At 37.1% G+C, this 26,231-nt stretch overlaps 1 protein-coding gene across 1 annotated transcript in view; it reads right to left on the minus strand.

The window, feature by feature from the left end:
• The window catches only part of LOC115223297 (EF-hand calcium-binding domain-containing protein 6-like), a 177,683-nt gene that overhangs the window by 9,242 nt on the left and 142,210 nt on the right, over positions 1–26,231 (minus strand). Inside the window, exons 19-26 of the mRNA XM_036512316.1 lie at positions 21,398–21,587; positions 20,508–20,626; positions 18,640–18,795; positions 16,649–16,724; positions 14,304–14,489; positions 12,273–12,479; positions 4,040–4,258; positions 2,864–2,920 (exon numbers count right to left, since the gene is read on the minus strand). Coding sequence (XP_036368209.1) covers positions 2,864–2,920; positions 4,040–4,258; positions 12,273–12,479; positions 14,304–14,489; positions 16,649–16,724; positions 18,640–18,795; positions 20,508–20,626; positions 21,398–21,587 — 1,210 coding nt within the window. The remainder of the gene's footprint in view (positions 1–2,863; positions 2,921–4,039; positions 4,259–12,272; positions 12,480–14,303; positions 14,490–16,648; positions 16,725–18,639; positions 18,796–20,507; positions 20,627–21,397; positions 21,588–26,231) is intronic.

Here is a 26,231-nt window from a genome sequence, read left to right on the forward strand (position 1 = left end):
CACCAAATAAGTTATATTACTTTGTACTCTGAGCATCTTTGCTTTTCATCTTGCCTGGAGAGACCGGAATCTAATAAGTACTAATAATAACACGAGCAGAGAAAAGAAGGAATTGGAGGGGGAGAAAATTCAACCAACTGTGCTCCAGCAACAAAGACTTTGTTTACAGAATATTGTTGTTGTAAAAACATGAGATCTTCCTCTACACATTTGAAACCAGCCCCAAAACTCATCAACCTCACCCCCTAACCTATGAGCTACCCAATTTATTACAGCAAATTTGTGCTTAATGATGCTGTCACTCATTCATATTGCTTGTTTAATATTAATTGATCCCAAACCATCTATTTTTTTTTTTTTCAGCACTGATCATTCATCTTTCTTTCAGATCATTCTTACATACATACAATCAGTTCTGCTTAATCGCTTAGCCTATATAATAATGCAAAAATAATGCAAAAATAAGCAAGGTTTTATTTTTTGTAATTACAATATATTTTGTGGGTGGTGTTTTGGAATAGCTCTTACTCATTGGAAGGAAAGGGGCAAGGAATTAGGGGACAAAAATGTAAAAAAAAAAAACTTGAATTTTAGGAGAAAAAATTTTTTCAAATCATAATTCCCATTGTATGAAAACAAAAGAATGTAAAATAGGAACCCCACAATCATCTAATTCCTGACCCTTTTCCTTCCCCATAAGGCAGTGATAGCTATTGAAAAACTCTGCTCAATTCAGGGTGCTTTGCTTCACTGATACCAGAAGAAAGGAAAGTAAAACTGAACTTGGCAGGATTTGAAATCTTAATCACATGACACAAAACTGAGAGAATAAAGTGTCACAACCCCACAAGAAGAAACACAATCAAATAGCAATGTACTCTGAGTTTTCAGGCCATAACATATTTTACTTGATTCAATAGGTCTCCTCAAGCACAGTGTGTTGCTCGACAATTCAAAGGTACTTTTTAAATGGGCTGGTTATGCAACACTGGTGTAGGCTATGGCTGTGATCTCACTTTACTTGCTGGGTCTTCTCAATCACAGCATATCTCCAGAGGTCTCGGTCTTTTGTCATTGCCTCTGTGAGGCCCAACATTCAAAGGTCATGCTTGACCACCTCATCTCATGTCTTCCTGGGTCTCCCTCTTCCACGGGTTCCTTCCATTGTTAGGGAGTGACACTTCTTCACACAGCTCTCCTCATCCATATGCAGCACATGACCATACATTTCCCTCAGGACACTCACACTCTGTCATGTGCGCACACTGACATTACACATCCAGTGGATCATGCCAGCTTCATTTCTTTCAAGCCTGCACATGTCTTCAGCAGTCACAGCCCATGTTTCACTGTTGTATAGCATGGCAGTTAGCCCACATGCATCATACAATATACCTTTCACTCTGAGCAAGAGGCCCTTTGTCACCAGTAGAGGTAGGAGCTTTCTGAACTTTGCCCAGGCTATTCTTATTCTAGTGGCAACGCTCTCCAAGCATTCACCCCCACTACAGACTTGATTGCTTAAGTAGCGGAAGCTATCAACTACTTCTAGTTTCTCCCCTGGCATGTTTTGGAATCAGTTTTCTGAGCATCTGCGGTGTTTATTGTCCCTGTGCATCATCGCACACAAAAGCTATCTTCCTGGTTAACCAGAGAGAAGGAGACATTTCATTTAGAAAATTGCATGAAGAATTAAAGAGAAACAAAGGCTGAGAGAGAGATTAGGAAGTTATATATTGAAGGTTCAATTTAAATAATTAACTTACAAAAGTAGATATTAGTAAATGATACATATTAAAAGTATTAATGGTGACTGAATGCTATGAAAAGATTGAAAAACGAGAGAATATCTTAGCTTAGCAATGCATAACTGGTTGTCCAAGAACCATCTACGTTGGAATGAGTTGCGTGAAAAACAGGGGGAAATATTTATTACTATTGCTAAAATTAGATACAGCTAACTTGTAGGACATAAATAATTGGCAATACATTGTTTCAAATAGTCATAAAAATGAAGACGGAAAGGTTTATGAAGACCTGAAGTACAGCATTCACAAAAATTCTGGCTACAATTCTATTCAAAATTTGGCAAGACGCAAAAGCATAATGTCAAGGATTCTGGTTTGAACTCTGTTCAAGCTGAAAACTGTGAAGTGAAATCAAACTGTTTTCACATCAAGGTCCCAGGTCGCTCATAGCAAAACTCTCCTCCCTAGGGACTTAGCAAGCCAAAACTTCCCATTTTAAAACTGATGAACAGATGCTAGGCTTGTTCATCACGTTAATGGGGTGGATGGTCCAAGTAAAACTAAATGGATTTGACCATCACATAGTGAACCAAAATGGGTAGTTAAAAGTTAAAATCCACAATGTGGGCAGCTAAAATTCAAGAGCGCTCATGCTTCTGCTACATAATTAATAGAATTATGTAATTAATTGCATTCTAGTTAATAACATAACACTATTAATTGCATTATCTTTCAAAACAACAAAATTGTTATTGTCAAAACTATGTAAAAATGATTGATTTAATTGCATTTAGAAATAAATTAATCCATAATGCAAATTATGTAAACTCTTGGCACACAATATGGTGGAATCAACTGTATGCTATGTTTATTTTTACTTTTTATAATAATTCCCAAAAATCAAGAATATTTTATAAAAATATTAAATTTATAGGTACAGTTAACCTCAGCAAGATTTGAACTCAGAACATAAAGGAATGAAACTAAACACCAAATATCTTTTCCAATACATTAATGATTCAGCCAATCTGCTATCTAAAAACAAACAATGGGTGTTTGAGTTATCCTCTAAGAATAAACATCCAAATATTTGAATTCTTTGACAGATCACTTACCTCTCTTTGTGCCGCCGGTAGACGTGGCTCTTTTCTAAAGTATCTTGTGGAACCAAGCTGTAGGTCAAAACATACATTTAGACATTTAGTGGCTGTTTAAGCAATGAGCTTGTGGATGCTTAATAGGCTGGGTGTGGTGTTGATGATGAACTCCTGAAATATGGCATTGAAACCACCTTTGGTCATGACTGACCGTGGGATTGCACCTAGAAAGTAACCCTCCCAGACACAAGTCTGGGCAAGGTTGTTTACGGAAGACCAGCAGTCGCCCATGCATACCGACCTCCCCTCTCCATGCCACCATTGTTACCCAAGGGAAAGGCAAAGGGGCCGATACAGCTTGGCACCTGTGATGTCGCAGCTAATTTCTACAGCTGAGTGAACTGGAGCAATGTGAAATAAAGTGTCTTGCTCAAGAACACAACATGCAGCCCGGTCCAGGATTCGAACTCACAACCTCACGATCTTAAGCTCGACACTCTAACCACTGAGCATTACCCATTTTTCCATCTTCATTGTTTACATTAGGCGTATTTGGATATGAAAAGTTTCTTACTTCTTATTTCTTTATTGCCCACAAGGGGCTAAACATAGAAGGGACAAAGGGATTAAGTCGATTACATCAACCCCAGAGCGTAACTGGTACTTAATTTATCGACCCCAAAAGGATGAGAGGCAAAGTTGACCTCAGCGGAATTTGAGCTCAGAACCTAACGGCAGACAAAATACTGCTAAGCATTTCGCACGGTGTGCTAACATTTCTGCCAGCTCGCTGCCTTCTGGGATATGAAAAGTTGTGATAAATCAGTGCTGGATATAGGAAACAGTTTTGACTTATAAAGCATTTAATATATACTTTGTAGCATATTATGGTTGCAAATAATTTGTACTCCTAGCTTTGATTAATCCTTAAGCTATAAATTGGTTCCCTTCAAGATTTCATGTGAACTTATTGTTCCAATACCAAGTTAATAATGATGAAGTTATTTCAATAAATTCAATTAATTTCAAAAATATAAAAAGCAGAATATTACTATTTTGTGGTGGTGGTTGTAATGATGATGACACCAGTGATGATGATCTGTAGCAGCAGCAGCAGCAGCAGCAGCTGCAGTGACTATCAATTATACAATGAATTCAAATATGTCAAAATATCAGGATTTATTTTTTACCTACCTCAAAAGGTTTGTCTTTTAGTATTATTTCCTTTGCATTTCGACAGAAACTTGGCCCTGATGGTTTCCATGGTTCTGGGACATAGTTGACATTCACAGTATTCAAAGACCTGCCAGCTATAGATCGGCTTCTTGCTGCAGGGCAATACTGGTTAAGAAAATCCTTGTACATTAGGTTTTCAAATGAGTTAAGTGGTAGAATTCTCCAAAATTTTGTAAACTGAAATCAAAGGAAGAAAGAAATAAAGATTGTAATCTGATGCTACGGATGAGAACATATTTACCATGGATTAGTTAGAGATGTGTGTGTGTGTGTGTGGCTTAATGGTTAGCATGTTGAACTCAAGGTTGTAAGGTTGTGGTTTTGGTTCTCAGACTAAATTATGCATTGTGTTCTTGAGCAAAACATCTCATTTCTCCTCACTCCACTCTGCCTAGCTGAAAATGTGTAAAGCAACCACAAAGGGAGCATTCTCCCCTCTTGAACAAGACATTAGTTCCTCACAGGGGGTTGACCCTATGAGTGACTGATGTTTTGCCCAGAGGAGAGTATTGTACTCTCAGTCACTTGGAAACCAGAATAAGGTCTTGTAGGATTCCAAGTGACATACATACATACCTGATTATCCAATTTTTTACAGATATTAGAATGAAATTTGGTGTGCTCGAATGCATTTTTGACAATAAAATGTAGAAAAGTTGTGCCCTCTTCTGAAAACCTAAAAATGAGCAGCTTGGTAATATAACCCTTATAGGTATATATACACTTATAGATATCTTGGACAAGGTGAGAATGTCAGATATGATGAACCCATAAATAGAGGACCAGGAATGAATACCTCAGAAGATTAAAGAGACAGTGTATGAAGATTGTAAACGATGTGAACAGAGAACTCAATGACAGCAAAAAATCCCACCTGGAAACAGCACTGCTGGAGATTAAGAAACATCTGAACTGTTCCCATGAAAAGAAAAAGCAGACAAAGAAGCCTGGGTTATAAAATATATAATGCCAAACCCTAAACCTTCTTTAAGTATGCCAGAGAAACTGCCTTCATGTGTTGCAAAGTAGAGCCACTCCTCAAAACAAAAGATGGTTTCTTCATGGGAAACCCAATGAGAGTAAGTGAAACACTCAATTAACAATTCAAAAGTGTCTTCACCCTAACCTTAAGGCACATGCATGTTAGCAAACCTGTAAAATTCTTTACCACTACAGATGTAGACAGGGAGGCAGTAACAACTGATAAGCTCGACATCAAAGAAGAGGATGTAACACTAGCAATAGATGACATAGAAGCAAACTCCGTAGCTGGCCCTGAAGGTTTCTCAGCAATCCTTCTTCTCAAGTCATGGAAACAAACCCTGGCAAAACCACTGCAGCTTCATTTTCAGAGCCTTCTTGTAAATGGTAAGCTTTCAAGCAAACTGAAGGAGGAAGTAATATGCCTATTCATGAAGGAGGAAGCAGAGCCGATGCTAAAAACTCTAGGCCTATCTCCCTGACCTCACACATCAGAAAAGTCATGGAACAAATAGCCCAGAGGAAACTAATTGTGTTCCTTGAAGAGAATGACTTGGTGACTGACACCTAGTATGGCTATCAACCAGGTAGAAGCTGCCTGACACAACTCTTTACAGCATAATGACTGGATGTTAAAGCGGCTACTCAACAACTCAAATGGGAACTTGATACATCTAGACTTTGCAAAAGCCTTTGATAAAGTCGACCATGGTATAATATGGCACATGCTGTGTAATCTCAGCATAGTTGGAAAACTTGGAGAATGGCTGCATGACTTTCCAAAAGTCCCAATGAGGCCACCTCCAAGGAAACACAAATAATGATTGGTGTCCCACAGGGCACTGTCTTGGGGCCACAGCTATTCATAGTAGCCCTCTCAGACATGCCCTCAGCTGCTCAGATAGCCATCCTTGCTATTTATGCAGATGATACAGAATCCTGGAGATGTTGTTTATCTGCAACAGGAATTGGCTGCAATATACAGGTGGGCTAAGAAAAATGAAACGCAGTTTCATGTTGGAAAATCCCAAGCCCTGCACTACCAACACCAAAGCTAAATGAAAAGCAGACAGGATACACTGGTCCAAGAGGGATTGCAATCCCTGAATCAAAATCAAAGCACAACCTGGACATCAATATGAGTAATGATACATCTTCCCAGGTGCATAATATTAAGTTGGCAATAAAATGAAGATGGTTGGCTGGATATAGCCCTCCAACTCATTGGATCCTTTTGAGCCATCCTACTCATGATAGTATGGAAGATGGACATGAAAAGATCACACACACACATGCATGTATGACATGGTTTTGAGTACAGTGTCACTGTGCACCACTTTGGACAAATGTCTTCTATAGTCAAAGGCTCATCAAAGCCTTTAAGTGAATTTGGGAGATAGAAACTGAAACAATCCCATTTCGTATATATATATAATATAAATTGGACATTGGCAATCATTGTATTCTTTCTGGTCTTGAGGTTCACAGGCAAACGGCTGGGTGGATTCACATGAAAAATGGCACACATGTGGAGATGGGTGCATAGATTGGAATGCAGTTTGTATTTTTTTCCTAACCCCCCATACTTACCGAGAAAATCAATTAAAACTTTTTCTAATGGAATTCCCCTCTTTCTTCCGCTATTAAAGCAACTAGTTGCTTAGAAGCTGTTTTCTGATGGGGTGGGGCCAGGAAATTTTCATACAGCTGGAGGATCCAATCGAAACAGGGGACCCAAAATTATAAGGTTGAGAAATGCTGTTATAGATTATGCCTAACCGAAAACGATTATAGCCACATCATCCAAACAGACCGGGTGAAACTGGCCTTAGCTGCTAGTATATATATATATATATATATATATATATATATATATATACATACATACCCCAGGAAAACATCTTTTCCAACAGACACACACACATATATCATCATCTCCATGCTGGCATGAGTTGGATGGATTGACAGGAGCTGATCAGCTGAAAAGCTGCTTGGCCTCTGTGTCTGTTTTGGTAGGTTTTTTAAATCTGGATGCCTTTCTTAATGCCAACCGCTTTAACAGAAAGTATTGGATGCTTTTAGACACAGCACCAGCACAGCTGTTCTTTACGTGGCATCAGCTCCCATGAGCCAACAAGATTAAGACTGCTCAGCTGAAAAATATGAAATGCTCCACAAATTTGTGTGTCAAGGTTTCTTACCATCAGATATAAGATCCTGCCAAGATCAGCTTTAGCCTTCATCCTTCTGGGGTTGATAAAATTAATTACTACACAGAGACTGAGGCAATCATAATCAATGCTACTTTACCCCAAAACTTGAGGCCTTAAAAAAATCGATAGTGCAAAGTATCAGTCCTTTAATGTTTCTGTCACTCACCCATCCTGGCCATTCTGCAGACTTTGCTATAAAAACATTTGTATTTTTTATTTTCGACTACATTTCATATCGTTTTTGAGAAATATCTTTTTGATACTAAAAATATTGTCAAAGCATGCCAGTTGAAAACTTTAGAAGTTTTGAAGCTGAAATAAGACTTTTAGAGTGAGTACATTTATGTGTTTGCTCAACTTGCTAGAAACAGAAGCTAAATTTTCTTTAAACATCACCATACCATCTAATATAAGGCTAGATGCTTTAAGTGATGTGAGTCCTACATATTCCAAAAAGATTGGAATGCTTTGATTAATTATATGTCTGTTGGACAGTGCTGGTCTGGGGCTAAAGAACAACAGAATTTGACCAAGAAGAAACAGATTTTAATGAAAATGTAGTGAACCATAGACGAGATCGTGAGAGAAATTGCCTCGGTTGTAAAATGAAATTAGCAAACTCCTTTTTAAAACAGTGATTTAAAGCAAAATATGTTAAAAGAATATCTGGAAATTCATCTAACTTCACAATTGGGTCCTCTATCCATCGACTTTCTAAAAACAAACTTTTTAACGATATTTTCCATAGGTTAGGTTTAGGATAATGAAGATGACGATTATTTGGAAAAATGGAGGGAAAAAAATGTTCATGATCATTCCCAGAATCTCGGACATATTTTCGCAGGCGTCAGCGATGGGTGGTACACACAACGAAAAAGGAAAACGAAAAAGAAATCGGTACCACTTAAGAACAGTGGTCCCGGTGCGCACACTCGCATACTCGCGAATCTGCGCTAGCTAGTCGTGACTAGTCGATCCTACAACGACTACATAGCAAAGTAAATAAAACACAAAATAAATAATTCTTTTAACACAAAGTAAATAATTTTTTAAAAATAAAGTAAATAAAACACAAAAATACAAAGTAAGGATCGACTAGTCACGACTAGCTAGCGCGGACGCGCGAGTGCGCGCACCGGGACCACTCTTCTTAAGTAGTACCAAAGAAATCATCGTTCGAAAAAGTTTTGGGGGCTAAAAAGACGCTCCTCATCATTTCCAAGGGCACTGTGAAAAAAAAAAAGAACTCCGAAAAGTCCCCATCAAATCGGAGAAATTTCAACTTGTGTGTCCGACTTATCGCTGACGTCCGCCTCATATTTTATTATTTTTTTCTTTTTTACATTTTCCAGACATACGTTTTCGATTTTGATTATTCTGACAAAATCTGGGGGAAAAAATTTTTCTTTTCTCTAGAAACAGTCTGTGCAGGAGTGTACCCTATCGATTTTCTTTCCTTACAACTCTATTTAACATACAAACCCGAACTTTTACGGATACATTTTCGAGGGCGTATGTTACAATTTTCTCGAGGAATTACAATTTTCTCTGGGGGATTTGTTTTTTTTAATCGTAATCTACACCCCTTCGAAACTTTCATAAAAAATATATGCTTTTAGTAAAATCTGGTGCGTGCGTAGGGAATGATTTTTTTTGTTTTCACTTTTGTCCCAACATAACTGTAATTAATATCATTTAAAATATATCTCAAGAAAATTTCACGAAAAAGATGTCTTTTTTCACAACTTTTCCCTACATAATCGTAATCCGTACTATCTAAAAATTTCATTAAGAAATATTCAGGTACGGAAACTTACTCCACTGCTATGACAACAGTGTAAACCGCTTGACAGATTCTGATTGGTCAATTGGTCGTCGTCGTCGTCACTGGTATAAAACAATGAACAGATGTGGCGAGAAAACGTCATAAATGAGCTAAAGGCGGCAAGCTGGCAGAAAGGTTGCTAGAAAGGTTGGCAGGCCGCCGGGCGAAATGCTCGACGGTATTTCGTCTGCCGTTACGTTCTGAGTTCAAATTCCGCCGAGGTCGACTTTGCCTTTCATCCTTTCGGGGTCGATAAATTAAGTACCAGTAACGCACTGGGGTCGATGTAATCGACTTAATACCTATGTTTGTCCTTGTTTGTCCCCTCTGTGTTTAGCCCCTTGTGGGTAATAAAAAAAAAAAGGTATTTCGTCTGCCGTTACGTTCTGAGTTCAAATTCCGCCGAGGTCGACTTTGCCTTTCATCCTTTCGGGGTCAATTAAAGGTTCTGTCAAACCATGTGGTGTGCAACTGATTGATGCTCTTGGAACTGAAGTTGAATTGGATGATTTTCTTTCTTCTTTGCTCATGATCGTCTTTTCTTCGGTTTTGCATTTGGATTTTAATGTGAAATATTCATGTAATTGTCTCAATTTTTGTTTCATTTCATGCCTTATCAAAACTACAATGTGACGGTTTCTCTCTCCTTCCTCTCTCTCTCTCTCTCTCTCTGTCTGTCTATCTGTCTATCTGTCTGTCTGTCTGTATGTATGTATGTATGTATGCATGCATGCATGCATGCATGCATGTGTGTATGTATAAAATCACAGAAAGGTTCCACAATGAAAAATATATTAAGAACTGCTGCTCAGTATTATTTTTGACAAGAGAACAATAGCAGCTAAGTTCCTAGATTTTGAGGATCATGAACGTGAATCTGTCTGGGAAATTTTCAGAGAATTGAAATTGTGAGAATATGGAATTAATAGAAATGAAGATTTCTTGAAAAAGTCTGTCGATATCAGGAGAAAGTTATTCCCTGAAATGAAACAACATAAAAATAAACTTCATGTCCAAGTTTCTTAAAAGACCATGATTAAAGAACCAAGGAACACAGGGCAGATTTCTGCTTTAAGCACTCCATAAAACCCCTAATAGCCTTTTTATTGTTTGTAATTTTCAGAAAAGTTTTGTGAATTTGTATTCCATACACAGGAATTCATATGACTATGAAAAAAAATGTTTTTCTTAATTTCACTATGGAAAAAGTTAAGAGTAATTTAGCTGTTGTTTTCAGCACATCTCACAACCATCTGATACCTTCCATGTTTCTTTGTTTAATATTTTCTCTCCATAAACACATTTAATTTAGTAATGGAAATTTAGTAAGAAAAAAATGTTGTGTATTGTTAAGAAAGAAATTCATAAATAAGGGATTGAGCATTCTTTCTTTTTCTTTTTTAACAAAAATGTTTCTCCCATCATTTTCAAGTGTGTCGTGCCTACAAAATCGACCAAAATTGGTTTTTGATTAAAAAACAAAAATTATTGTATGTAGTGCCCACAAAATTGTCCGAAATTGGCCCGGAGGGCAGGGTAAAAGATTTTTTCAAAAATTTTTTAATGAAAATGTTTCTCCCATTGTTTTTAAGTGTGTAGCTGCCACAAACTGGGAGTGAGGTAGGGTAAAAAAACTATCATTTCTTGAAAAAAATTTATTTTTTCTACAAAGATGCTCCCCATCATTTCCAAGCGAACCATGGAAAAAAAAATCTGAAAAATCCCTATCAAAACAGAGAAATTCCAACTTGTGTGTGCTACCTATTGCCAACTTCTGGCTAGCACTGATAATATATCTGATCATCATCATCATCATCATGGACGGTTTGAACGGGGTCTGGGAAGCCAGGAGGCTGCACCAGGCTCCAATCTGATCTGGTAGTGGTTCTACAGCTGGATGCCCTTCCTAATGCCAACCACTCCATGAGTGTAGCGGGTGCTTTTTACATGCCAGGCGAGGCTGGCATGGCCACGATACATTTCTGAGTTATTAAGTATTTGAGAAATAGCAATAATTTACTTGTACATGATGAAATAATAGGGGTACCCAAAAGTAACCAGGAATGTTCTCTGTGGGACAAGCCACTTGATGTGACCCTCAGTCATCAATCTACCAGCATTGTTGAGTGAAGTCATACTGCCACGTGATGCATTCTTGTTTAGCAGTGCTTCTCCCCCGTTTCTCAATTTTTGTGATGGCTGAAAAGAAGGAACGGTGTATTTCCCTGAAATTCTGTTTTCTGCTGGGGAAAATGGCATCTGAAACAGTTGTCATGCTTCAAATAACTTACAAGAATGCTGCCATGAGTAAAACACAAGTTTATGAGTGGTTTCCACACTTTAGGAATGTTTCCACATCTTGTTGCTTGAAGATCAGCTGTCCAAATGAATGGAAACGTTACGAAAATTCATGGCCTTAACTTGGAGGACCATTGCTGAACAATTGACAAACTTGTTGAGATGACTGGTGTATTCTGGAGATCCTGCCAATGAATTTTGAGCAAGAAATTGCGAATGAAAAAAGTTGCAGTAAAATTTGTGCCTTGCTTGCTCACAGATCAAAAGCAGTCCCGACTGAATGTGTGTTGTGAACTGAAAGACTAGCTGGAAGTTGATTCAAACCTTTTTTCCCAAGGTCATTACTGGTGATGAAAGCTGGTACTATGGCTTGAAATGAAGCAGCAGTCAAGTTAATGAATTCATCAAGTGAAGTCCGATATCAAGATGATGCTGATTTGTTTCATCAATGTGAAAGGAATTGTCCACACAGAATTTGTTCCTCCTGATCAAAAAACTAACCAGACATTTTACTTGGCATTTTATGAGACAAGATCAAACGAAAACACCCCAACCTGTGGCAAAGTGGAGAGTGGTGGTTTCATCACAACAATGTGCCTGCATACACCCTGCCTTGAGTGTGAGACAGTTTTTGCCAAAAATGGCATAATCTCACTTACCAACCCTCCATCTTTGCCTGATCTTCCACCCTGCAACTTTTTTCTGTTCCTCCAAATGAAAAAAGCCCTTAAAGGAAATGTTTTGCAGATGTGCAAAAATCTTCAGTGTATTAGAAGAGTAAAACACAAATTAAATGTTAAAAAAATATGGTCAATCATAGGAGGAGGAGGAGGAGAGGAAGAAGAAGACCACCACCACCACCACCATCACTTACCGTTTTGTTATCCCAGTTTAGCCCAAATGACTTTAAAATGTGCGTAAAGTCTTCCTTATTAACACAGTTCAATAATCCATAATCACTCTTTTGGAATGCATTAAGTAGGTCTTTCTTATGGGCTTTAACCAATTTACGCACAATGTCGTGCATTTCTTTGTAAGTGAAACCAGCGTTTTCAGGGCTGGAAATATTTGGACGTTTTCTCTGCCAGAAGAGAAAGAAGAAAGCAATTGAATATTTCAACAGATATAAGAGCACACAAGATGATACAACACTACGATTATATTCTACCAGACACAGGCAATCTTTAATTCTCTGTAACTATACTTCTTCCTTCTATGATTGGGCTTTACCAAAATGACCATACATAATTATAATTCAACACATAGGCACAGGCATGGCTGTGTGGTAAGAAGCTTGCTTCCCAACCACATGGTTGTGGGTTCAGTCCCACTGCATGACACTTTGGGCAAGTGTCTTCTACTGTAGCCTTGGGCTGACCAAAGCCTAGTGAGAGGATTTAATAGATGGAAACTAAAAGAAGCCTGTCATTTGAACTCAGAACGTAATGGCAGACAAAATACCGCTAAGCATTTCACCCGGTGTGCTAACGGTTCTGCCAGCTCACCGCCTTTCTCTCATTTTCTCTCTCACTCTTTTCATGTATGCTTTTCATTCTCTCTATTTCTCTGAATTCCCCTCTTCAAGAGAGAAAGAGACAAATAAATTCAAGAGACAACACAGGAGCAAGACAGAGCTTTTGACACAATGCAAACATTTTCAAACTTACTGATACCAACTTTTACAACTTACTACTGTTCTACTTTTTGATAATGCTACCTCTGCAGTGGTTCACCTGTTCTGAGGAAAATAAGGAATATTCAAGTCATGCATCTAATATTCTAGTCATAATGGTCAAACCAATATTTTTTTTTTTTTTTTTTTTTTTTTTTTGTAAGGAGTTTTAAAAACTTTGAGCAGTTTTCAAATTTGACTCTAGTTGAGAGGTTCTCAGCCACCGACCGAAAGAACTGACAGTTTTTGATCCATCAACAATGATCTGCAGTGATCATAGCCAAAAGTAGCTTCTTTTACTGGATTAACCCAATATCTCCTTAAATAGGCTTATGATTAAAGATCTTCCAGAATCGTCTGCAGAACTACATTATCAAATTTACTTTCATTTTTAACACGGTATGGTGAGATCTGGTGAAGATAAGGCTACTACTTCTAGCTCGACAAGCAACCAAACAGAAGCTCTCTTGTAGACTCAAATGTAAATGGTTATTATGACAAGGCGAGCTGGCAGAAGCATTAGCACGCCAGGTGAAATGCTTAGCAGTATTTCGTCTGCCGCTACATTCTGAGTTCAAATTCTGCCGAGGTCAACTTTGCCTTTCATCCTTTCGGGGGTCGATTAATTAAGTACAAGTTACGCACTGGGGTCGATATAATCAACTTAATCTGTTTGTCTGTCCTCTCTGTGTTTAGCCCCTTGTGGGTAGTAAAGAAATAAGGTTATCTTGACAAGGTAGTACAAACCACTATAAGCAGTTGGAACACTGTACAATTAACAAACATTTTCTTAGCTTGCAGCAGTGAAGATGATTCAGGTTGTCTAATGTTGAAGAAAACAACCAGAAACTAAGTACCAGTTAGCTCTAACACTGAAATGAAGATCTTTCCCACTTTCTCTGCTTCTCATCATGTTTCATGTGATGGGTAATATATAAAAGATGATCAAAGTGGTGAGCTGGCAGAATCATGGCAGACCAGGAAAAACGCTTAGCAGCATTTTGTTTGTTTTTACATTTTGAGTTCAAATTCCACCAAGGTCAACTTTATCTTTCATCTTTTGGGGGTCAATAAAATAAGTTCCAATTGGACTCTGGGTTGATTGACTTACCCACTCCCCCATTATTGCTGGCCTTGTACCAAAATTTGAAACCTATATATAAAAGATGATCTATTATCAAACTCTTCACAACCATACTTTGACTTTTGTGGACAGAGCAGCCATATACTTACATTACTATGCATCACACTGTTGATGAAGGATCTAATGTCCACACAGCCTTGTTGGTCACAGAAGTTTGTGTTCATGATTTGTTCTTCCTGCTCCTCACTCAGATGCACATTATATTTCTCAAATAACTTCAGCAGATCCAGCAAATGGATCGTAACATTTCCTTTATTTTCTAAATCCCGCAATTCCTGGAAAACAAAATAATGGACAAATAAATGAAAGAATGGAAAACAAGCAGATGACTGAAAAACTAATAACAGTTATAGTATGTCACAACTCTTTGAAGTCGGCAGAGCATGAGACTAAATGTCTTGTGGTAGTATTCATTCTGGTTTTCCATCTGACTTTGAATCCTGCTAGGGTTGACTTTGACATTCATTATTCTGGGACCCACAAAATAAAGAACCATTCAAGTACTGGAATATATACATATACATATTTAACCAAATCCTCCATCCCTCCATCCAAGTCAAAGACAGGAGCAGAAGCAATAATGTCATGAAAATGTATGTGGGCATGTGTGTGTATATAAATACATCTATGTGTGTGTGTGTGTGTGTGTGTGTATAGTCTGTGATATATAAGATGATTTCACAGGACAACTACTGCATCTTACAGCATTTAAAAGAATGCACCTGAGTTAAGTTGGATATAGAAATTAATATTAGATTCACTTCAACATTTAAATTTAATTTGTCAAAATATTTTTGTTGCTTTGAGACCACGACCTGTTCACTGATAAAACTCCATGCTGCACGGATTTTATCAGTGAACAGGTCGCGGTCTCAAAGCGCCGAAAATATTTTGACAAATTTAAATGTTGAAGTGAATCTAACGGTTTTTGTGTATTTCTTAAATGGCTTAAAAACACCTTCCACGCTGGAATTAATATTCCTTACAAGACTGCTTCCATCACTAATAACTAATTTACACACAGCCTACCAACTCTATGTGACATCACTGACTGTTTAATCAGTGTTAAACTGTATCAGTTTGACAAGATTTGGGTGTGGCACCTTGTGATTGGGTTTCTGTTGCTGACAAGGTGGAAAATTATGCCAAAATCATGTGATACAACAGTTTCATCTGCCAATAGCGACCAAATTCCATCTGCTGATATAATCTGTGCTATTTAGCACTAAACATCTGTACAAGATAATTGCTCAGGATGACTGTTGCAGCCCACTGTGTTTAAAATGAATATTAATTTGTACATTCAAGTTAAGTTGGATGCACAGATCAATATTCGTTACAAAGACTGCTTCTGTTGCTAATATATGTCGGCCATGACAGAGGAATTTAGAACTGGTTGCCCATGGCAGCTTCTCTATGCTGATGACCAAGTTCTTAAAGTTGAATCTGTTTTAGAATTATAGACGAAATTTCAGGTGTAGAAGCAAGGCCTGGAATCGAAAGGGCCTTAGTGTTAGTTTAGCAAAAGACCAAAGTACTCGTAAGCAGCAATCCCTTTATGGAAATGACCCTTAATAGGCAGAGAAGGTGTAGGTAGAAATTTCATGCGATGTACCCACTGCAAACTATGGATACATAAAAGCTGCAGTGGAATCATTGGAAGGTTAGAGAAAGTAGTCTCAGATTCGCCGAAGTTGTGGATTGCCTTCAGGACTCCAGCTACACGGAGCTGGTCTTGTTGCGTCTGGCTCGGTCGGCAGCAGGGGGCGAAGAGAGGGAAAAGCAGTCAAGCTAATCCCTGCGCATCAGTGGATGAAAATCCCAAAATGGCATCTGGAACCTGGCGTCACTATACACTTCCTTTTCAAATGCATTGTTGTTATTGCTGTTGTTGGTAGAGGTTTTAATGCTTTCTTTGCCAAAATTTTCCATTTTCTCTTTATTTTCAAAATGGTTGTTGTCTGATTTTCAAGCAGGGACACAATGCATCCTTCTCCTCACATCCTATTTCACAGCAATCTGGTCACACTTCTTCCCACTTTCTCCCCATCTCTCTCATAAACAAGCCTCACTGTGATGTCTGATGTTTTTTTTGCCATGGAGGCAGAAGACAAAAATCTTCATTACAAGAAACAATATTAAACTCAGATATTCCACCAAAGTGGAGAACAACACACACAAATGCCAAACAACTTGCCTTCCATTTTGGCATAAAATTTCAAAACTCTGAATGCAAGTTTTGCATGATTTATGCTTGATTTCTTTACAAACATTACAGAGGTGAGATCAAGTATGACTTGCCCAGCAGACGGCCATCATCATCAAGAAGGGGGCTGGAGGAGGAGGAGGAGGAGGAGGAGACGCCGACGGCAACAACAACAAATAACATTAACAACTGTGACAGCTTAATGCCTTAATCAATCTGAAAACTTACTTTCCATAAATCTTGGGGGCATTCACTTAAAACTTCTCTGAAATTTCGATGCTTCATTGCAGAATCACGACCTGACCTACAAAAGCAGAACAGTAATAATAATAATAATAATAATAATAATAATAATAATAATAATAATAATTATTAATAATAATAATAATAATATAATAATAATAATAATAATAATAATAATAATAAAATAATAATAATAATAATATAATAATAATAATAACAATAATAATAATAATAATAATTATTATTATTATTATTAATAATAATAATAATAATAATAATAATATATAATAATAATAATAATAATAATAATAATAATAATAATAACAATAACAATAACAATAACAATAATAATAATCCTTTCTACTAAAGGCACAAGGCCTGAAATTTGAGGGGAGGGGAATTGTCAATTACATCGACCCCAGTGTTTCACTGGTACTTAATTTATTAACTGACCCTGAAAGGATGAAAAGCAAAGCCAACCATGGCAAAATTTGAACACATGATGTAAAGATAGGTGAAATACTGCCAAGCATTTCGCCTGGCATGCTAGTAATTCTACCAGCTCACAACCTTAATAATAAAAATGATAATAATAAAAATAATAATACGGTGAGCTGGCAGAATTGTTAGGACGCTGGGCGAAATACTTAGTAATATTTCGTCTGCCATTACATTTGCTGCACCCAGTGTAAACTATGGACACATAAGAGGTGCAATGGAATCACAGGTAGATTAACAGATAAAGCCGTCTTTGTATGTGGCAGATGTGCAGGAATAATAAGTACTAAGAGCACACGGGACTTAGATTCCCTGAAATGCCCAGGAGGCTCTCTTGAGGTTGTAGATAGTTTCTGTTACCTAGGTGACCAAATTAGCAATGGTGGAGGATGCTCTGAAAATATTGTTTCTAGAATAAGAATTGGGTGGAGGAAGTTCAGAGAGCCACTACCTCTGTTGGTAACAAAAGGACTCTCTCTCAGAGTGAAAGGTAGACTGTATGGATCTTGTGTGCAAACAGCTATACTCCATGGTAGTGATACATGCGCTCTGAATGCAGAAGACATGTGTAGACTGGAGAGAATGTAGGTAGTATGCTCCATTGGATGTGCAACATCAGTGCACATGTATGGCATAGAGCAAATGTATTGAGAGAAAAGTTGAGCATAAGAGGAATCAAATGTAGCCTGCAAGAGAGAAGACTACATTGCTTTGGACATGTGATGCATTTGAATGAGGACAGCTGCATAAAGAAGTGCTGATCACTGAAAGTAGATGGTACCCACGGAAGAGGAAGAACCAGGAAGACACGGGATGAAGTGGGAAGGACCGATCTCAGGATGCTGGGCCCCATGGAGAAAATGACAATGTACTGAGATGTCTGGTGATATGAAGTTTTTGAGAAGATCTGCCCATGTCAGCAAAACTGAGTTCTAGAAGCAATGTGTGTCCTGCCTGCACATAACAAGGAAACTTCTCACACACCCTACCACCACAACAAACCAAACTACATCTCTACATCTCTTCCTCACATCCCCACTTCATGCACTACGCTTACTTCCCACTCTCCAATCCCCGTGGCCTCGTATCACTGCTATCTGCCAGCCCCCAACCTGTGTGTTCCACTCACATGTAATAAGAAAACTTCTCACACACCCTACCACCCCAAAAAAACGATCTACATCTCTTCTCTTCCTCACACTTCCTCCTTCATGCACTATGCGTAACTCTCACTCCCCAATCCTGTCCTCATGCCCCTCTTTCTCTCTATCATTGATATCTGGTAGCTCCCACCACCACCCTACCCATGTTTTATATATATATATATGTGTGTGTGTGTATATATATATATACATACACATAGATAGATAGATAGATACAGATATACACATACTTATATACAAATACATAAACACACGCATACACACGCGTGCACACAAAATGATGCTTTCTTCTGAAACAGTCTCCAATATACTTACGATGGTACTGATGAGGAGCCTGGAAGCGTTTTGCTGCCTATGGGTTTCCACACCATCTGGGCACCTCCTGTGTCCCCTTGACTGCAACTTTCTTCTAATTCACACCCTTTTAGGAAATCTTCATATGTGATAAAGCCTGTGCTGGTAGGATCACATCTTGAGAACGAAAACAAAAGAAAAAGAAAACAAAATGATAATAAACAACTATTTTGGGGATGCGTTAATACCAGAAGTTCCCACTGTATCTCAGCCACCAAAAGTGATTGCCATAGAAACTAGGTTGTAGTATAATTCTGCAAAGAGTTACAAAAGCAAAATCTTTCAGTTTTGAAACATTTTATACAATATAGGTTGTAAAATGTTCGTGAATAAGTTATACAATAAAGCAAGTACATGTATGAACGCCACAATGCAACATTTGTTCCAAACTAAAATTGAGGAATATATTTTCCCCAACAAAAGTACCAAATGCTAATTGTATCCAGTTTTTGTAATGTCTTTTTTTTATTTAAATTTAAAAAACACAGGAGCCAAAATTAATTGAAAGTAAAAAGTTACCTTCTCAAGTCATAGTGACTCATAAGGGCTGGTTTCCATGGCATATAAACTCCCTACCTGGATGGGATGCCAGTCCGTCACAAGATTACTCATTTTTGCCAGCTGAGTGGACTGGAGCAATGTGAAATGAAGTGTTTTACTCAAGAACACAACACATCACTCAGTCCAGGAATTGAAACTACAATCTCACGATTACAAGTCCAACACCCTAACCACTAAGCCACACACCTCCACAGTCAAATTTAATTGGCACTCAATCACTGTTGGATGCACTCCAGCCTCTGGCCTATAAGTCTACTTTCTTCTCTCTCTGTACCATAGATATTCTGTCTCCTTGCTGTCCTTTTATCACTAGCAGACACATGCCAGCCTCTGGCCCACAGGGCTGCTGCTTTCTCTCAGTTTTTTCAATCACTACTACAATGATCTCTGTTACCCAGAGCTGCCTAATATCATGCTCCTGCCACTCCAGTACCCCTGATCTGCTAGTCTTTCCACCTTTTATCACACTTGGTACATCCAAACCATTATGCTGTTTTTTCCCCCACCTTCTGGAATCACTTCCCTGCCCATATTTTTCCTGTAGGTGCTGACTTGCAATAATAGTTTAACCCTTTAGTATTCAAATTATTCTGTCAAAAATAATACCTATTAATTCATATTGCTTTCAATTAATCAAGCATTATTTTGCTGTGTCGAGATTGTGATGATGTAATTGTTTATTTTTAGAATGACATTGCAGGCTTGATGGGAGAGGCCAGATCTAGCCAGTTTGACCATAAAACAGAATTATTTGGCCAGATATGGCTGGTTTAAATGATAAAGGGTTAAGCACAGCATTATCAGCATCAAGCTCACAAGTCTAGCAGGATCTATGAAGGTCATGGGTAATGCTTTTACCTCCAAACTTAGACTAAAAAGATTTTAAAAATCAGACAATAATTAATTTGCCAGAATAAGGCATGATGCTAAAATGTTGAAGAAATATTGGTTTTTCCCTGATATTGTTTTCCCTTTTTAAACATCAATTTCCTCAGATGAGATGTGTTGTTGACAATATTTCAAATGATCTTTTTTTCGTTTGTCTTCAAGTGCTAACCCTGAGATCCTCAAAGGAACAAAAGGTTGCAGGCTCGATGCCTGGCCTAGCTCAGAAACATCACCTGCAGATGATTGAAGAAAATACCGATGAACTGAGTGGTGCTGCTATTTGTAAGAGAATGTAGGAAGAAGTGGTTCCCTGTTTATATATAAAAGTATGGTTTACATAAAAGTTGCAAAGTTGCATGAAAGTAATAAAAGTCTCTCACCGCAGCCAGACCTTCTTTAGTTCCTCTGAGTTGAGATGAATGTTGAAGCATTTCAGAAGATTCTTCAGAGTGTCCAGTTTCAAAACTTCCTTGTTACTTTCATTAAAAGTCTGAAACATCTGATTGAAAAAATAAACAGATAACAACAGCAACAACAACAACAACAACAACAACAACAGCAACAGCAGCAACAGCAGCAGAGTGGTTGACATTGGGTAGGACAGTGCTGCACTTGAAAAATATCAAAAAAAGGCAACATGGGAGACCATTACAGGTTGATATCCTGTTTGCCAGTTACGTGGAAATTATTGACTGGAATACTTGTTGAAAAAATCACCAAGTACGTTGAATTGAAAGTTAAAATGGCAAGACTGTATGGAATGCGAGAAGGTAATGTACAAGCGATACCAGTGGTGATCAGAGCATTGGGCTCAATACCATTGAAGGTCTTGCAAAAAGCAGCCTTATTGGGTACGGCGCACATCTTAAAGAAAGTATTATGTGTCTGAGGTCCTTGTTGTGACTTGACAGATGACCAAAGGCTCCAGTGCATTTTTACCTACACTGTATTACAAAGGAATAATAATAAGAACAACAACAACAACAACAATAATAATGGTTTCAAATTTTGCCACAAGGGCAGCCATTTTGGGGGAAGGGATGTGTTGATTACATTGACCCCAGTGTTGAACTGGTACTGAAAATAATAATTCAAGACAATGAAATAGCAAAAAGGATCATCAAAACAGGAAACAATTTGGTGATCCTTTCTTGTTATTACATATATATATATGTACATACTTGTTATTACATACATACATATATACATAGAAACATAAATATACATGTAGAAAAATAAATGAAAATAAAGAAAACAAGCATAGAGTTACCTTTACTATCTTTTGAGATTTATTTTGAGATTTTTCCGCCAGAACAAGAGGTAGTTGTGAAGCCATGATAGTATTATCTGTTTCAGTTAGTCTTTTGCTCTGAGCAGAGTCAGCAATGGAGAGCTTTTGGAGGAACTCATTGGCATCAACCATACCATTGTTTTGAGAGATGCCATACTTGCGGAACAAACTGAAAAATTTTAAATGTTAGCAACCAAAATACTGATGAAATATCAAATTTAAACTTATCTACTCAGATGTATATTATAAGATTATATTACTGGTAACATGAATTCAATAGTGAGCTTTGCAAATGCACCACAACCAGAAGTAAATGACAAACAAAAGGACCATTTCTACGAGCTCTTTTTGAGGCCTACCTTGGTAAAAGTTGATATTAATATTCTCATAATGGCTGATAACTTTAATGGACATGTTGGGCAACACTACAATGGGTATTTCCCATGCACACGGACAAGGGCCCGGGAACAGGGGGTGCAATGGGTGCACCTGCACTCCTTGGAATTTTCAGGTGGTGCAAGATCAAAATTTGCACCCCCTACATAATTTTACCAGTTTCAGAAAAAAGTATCTAAAAAATTATCTGTATAAGATGCTTGAAGCTAGATTTCGTTTCAAAGTAAAAACAAAGAACAAAAAAATAAATAAATAAAAGTGATGAAGCTGGGTTTAAAATTCCCAAGGGAATTTATGACTGACCAACTTCTGAAACAAAGTAGTGTCAAAATAAAAAGTATGTGACAACAACAGCAGTAGCAGCAAACAACAAGAACAACAACATGACCAGCATCTAAGGCTACTCTTCAATACATAGTAACATTACTTGGATTCTTGAAGACAACTCTATTCTGACAAAAATAACTCCAAAGTCTTGCAAATGCTATGTGTGAAGGTTCTTGTCCTCTCTCTATCTGTCACCTCTCTCAAGTTCTTTGTAGTTGATGTCATTATAGACTGACGACATGGTTGAATGGATTCGACTGTTTGACCGCAGCCTAAAAATAAAAGCCCTTTTAAAATTCTTTCAGTCATATTGGGTTTTCCCATTTAGGTTGTTAGGTCCAAAATTTGACAAGGGAACAAAATGTTTTATTTTTATCTTTGATATTTAATGCTCATTGTTAAATGCATTGACATTTATTGCTCATTTGAAATACTAGTCCAGTTTAATAAAAAAAATTTTTTAAATGATTTTGAAAGGAAACATTTAACTATAAATGATTGCAGACCAGCCCTGAAATTACCTAATTTGCAAAGAAATGTATTCGACAATTTCAGACTAATCTATATAAAAAGGAAATGATATTAAAAGCATTACTTACCATCATCCTGATGCAGTTAACCACGAAGATCACTTCAGAGGTGCTTTTTTTCACTCATAAGTCTAACCCTAGCTGAGGCCAGCACACGGGCTAATATGCTTTTAACAGGGGTCTTTAATTTTACTAATCTTAGCTGGTCCGAGGATTATATCCAGCCTGGAACTAAGCAACTGAAATGGAGGGATACAAACCCTTTCCTCGATACAACAAAAGACTTTTCTATACAACAAACCATTACCTGTCCAATTAGGGGAAAATAACATACTCAACTTTGTCTTTATTCACAATGTTCAGGTCATTCCCACAGCAAATTTAGTCGAAAACTTCCTGGAAAGTTCCAAGGATTTTCTAACTTCCTGGGAAGTTCCGAGGATTTTCCAACTTTCTGGAAATTTGGCCGAAAACTTCCTGGAAAGCTCCAAGGGTTTTCTAACTTCCTGGAAATTTGGTCGAAAACTTCCTAGAAAGTTCCGATGGTTTCATGGAAAGTTCCGAGGATTTTCTACCTTCCTGGAAATTTGGTAGAAAACTTCCTGGAAAGTTCCAAGGATTTAATAAAAATAATTCCGAGGATGAGAATTCCTGAAAGATTCTGATGAGAGATTTCCTGGAAAGTTCCGAGGATGAGAATCCCTGGAAAATTGCAACATATAACAATGATTAAGTAATGATTACTTAATCATCGATATATGTTTTGTCTTTCTATATGTGATTTTCTAGATGGTATAATTTAATTTTTCATTATTGAATTGATGAAAGGTGTTTTTTTTTAAATTTATATATATATATATATATATATATATAATATATATATATATATATATATATATATATATATATATATATATATATATATACATATAGGCAATGTGACTGTGTGTATATTATAGAAACATGTATATAAATAGTAATGTTGAATAAAAGAAAAACAAAGTAAAGAAAAGAGGATAAAGGAGCTTTGTGTAGCAGTGCTAGTGATAACCTCTTTAGTGTCAATAGTATGATAAAATGTACAGAGTCTATGTTGGAATATTGTGAAACCTGTCTAAATACTCGTAGCTTGAAGCGAAATGGACTCAAAATTATGATGTTGGTAATTTCCATGTTAAAAACACACACACACACACATTTACATATTTTCGCATGAGTATGAGTATGGTGTGTGTGTAAACCCACATACACCATACACAGACACACATGCACATATAAACTGTTGTAGCTGGTTATAAACACAGTTAAGTCTAAATATTACATATTACAAATTACTATCTATAGTTATTGAGTTATTGATGACTGATTGCATTTCAAAGCAATCACAATATATCCATTGATCAATTCCCTATTGGTAAGCTTGCATTATTCTAAAATATATAATTAATTTGAACAGAGATAGAACTCAACATCCAACTAAATGTTCCTTACTTTTATTCTAATGTCTAGCAACCTGAACTTAAGTGCCCAGGTTCAGCAGTAAGTTACAAAGAAAATATTTGATGTATCACGGCAGTCAGGTGCTCATGCATTAACATAAACCATATACAAGAGTCCCCTTGGTAGACAGTTATGCTTGTATTTGAGAGATAACAAAGATAATTGAGTGTTAACCACTGCTACTTAAAACATAAATGTATTCCAAGCCAACAAACAAACATTAGACATATCTATAGGTGCAGGTGTAGATGAGGGGTTAAGAGACTTGTTTCTCAACATGTGATTTCAGATTCATTTCTACAGCAGTGTACCTTGGAAAAATTTCTTCCATTTATAGCTCTAGGCCAAACAAACAGATTTGTTAGAAAATGAAAGGTCATTGTATGTGTGTACATATATATATATATTTACATAAATATATATATTACATAAATATATATGTGTGTGTGTATATATATATATATATATATGTGTGTGAAGAAAAAAGGGTAAAGACCCCCTTCAGTCATGAATGACCATGGGATTGCACCTACAAAGTTACTTTCTGAGGCACAAGTCTGGACAAGATTGTGTATGGAAGACCAGCAGTCGCCCATGCATACCTGCTTCCCCTCTCCACACCACTGATGTTATCCAAGGGGAAGGTAAAAGCTGATACAGCTTGGCACCTGTGACGTCACAACTCATTTCTACAGCTGAGTGAACTGGAGTAGCATGAAATAAAGTGTTTGCCTCAAGAACCCAACACACAGTCTAGTCCAGGAATCAAACCCACTACTTCATTATTGTGAGCTCAATGCTCTAACCGCTGAGCGATGTGCCTTCACCATATGTGTGTGTGTGTGTGCACATATATATGTGTATTAGGGTGGAGCAGAAAATGTAATTTTCGAAATTGGTAACCAAGAATTGATACTTTGTTGTGAATTAGGGTTAAAAGAAAGGTGTATAAAGAGCTTTTGGGGGTAAATATTTTTTTCAGGCCTCCACAACATGACTGAAAAATTTTTAAAGTCACTATTTTGGGTTGAATTTTGGATTTTATGGATTATAAGTCATAACAAAAACATATTTCAACATAGAAGAATGCAAAACAGTAAATATAGTATCCTTAAGAGGTTGCATATCAAGCTTCAATACAATCGAATAATATCTTGAGGTTGCACATTGACTATAAAGAGACCGGGAGTGTGAACTTCTCTCCAGTGCCTCTGCAACAGTCGTTGCATGTGGACGTAGGTCATACATGTGTGAAGTTTTCTGCTTTGTACCTTGACTTTAGGTCATAGTATTAAAATTAACAATCGTGTTAAATTTAGTGTTGTTTACATTTAGTGATGACTTATAAGCCAATAACGCGTCAGGATATTGAATGCCCAATATTTGGTACTCCATGTGATCTTAGCGAGTGAGTTTTGCCAACTTACAAGGACATACTAAACTGTTTGAATGAGAAAAAGAAAAGAATGTAGTTAAGAAAGATCCTTCAATTAAACAAATTGTCAAGATTGCAGCAGAAAAGATAACTCTTCTTTGGCAAAAGGTATCCATCCCTTATGCTATGACTGGGTCAGTTAAACCGAAAATCTAAAACTTTTATCTAAAGTACCAGGCATTACTAAAATCTGTGAAAATAGAAAAGACGTGCCATTGTTTCAGACAAAGGGTAAAGTGTTTAAGAACAATGCAACAAAAGATTTGACATTTCCTGTTGCAAGTGAAACTCCTTTAAAAACTGAAATTATTTTGAATAAACTGGAAATGCTAATTATTTTTATTACCAAAATGTGTCAAGATTCAAAAACTAGTTACATGTAATTTTAAGAATTGAATATAGTTCTCTTCAGTCAGAGTTGATGCAGAGTTAAACATTTGTCTTTATTATTACTCAGGTTGTGAATGACAGTTATAGTTTTTTAACTATAGAAGTAACTGGCCTTTAGCAGCAAGCAACTCCTTTAACCAATGCAGGAACCTATTTCTTTACTACCCACAAGGGGCTAAACACAGAGAGGACAAACAAGGACAGACAAATGGATTAAGTTGATTATATCGACCCC

This window comes from Octopus sinensis, linkage group LG22 (genome assembly GCF_006345805.1).
Source record: "Octopus sinensis linkage group LG22, ASM634580v1, whole genome shotgun sequence".
Classification (NCBI taxonomy): Eukaryota; Metazoa; Mollusca; class Cephalopoda; order Octopoda; family Octopodidae; genus Octopus; species Octopus sinensis.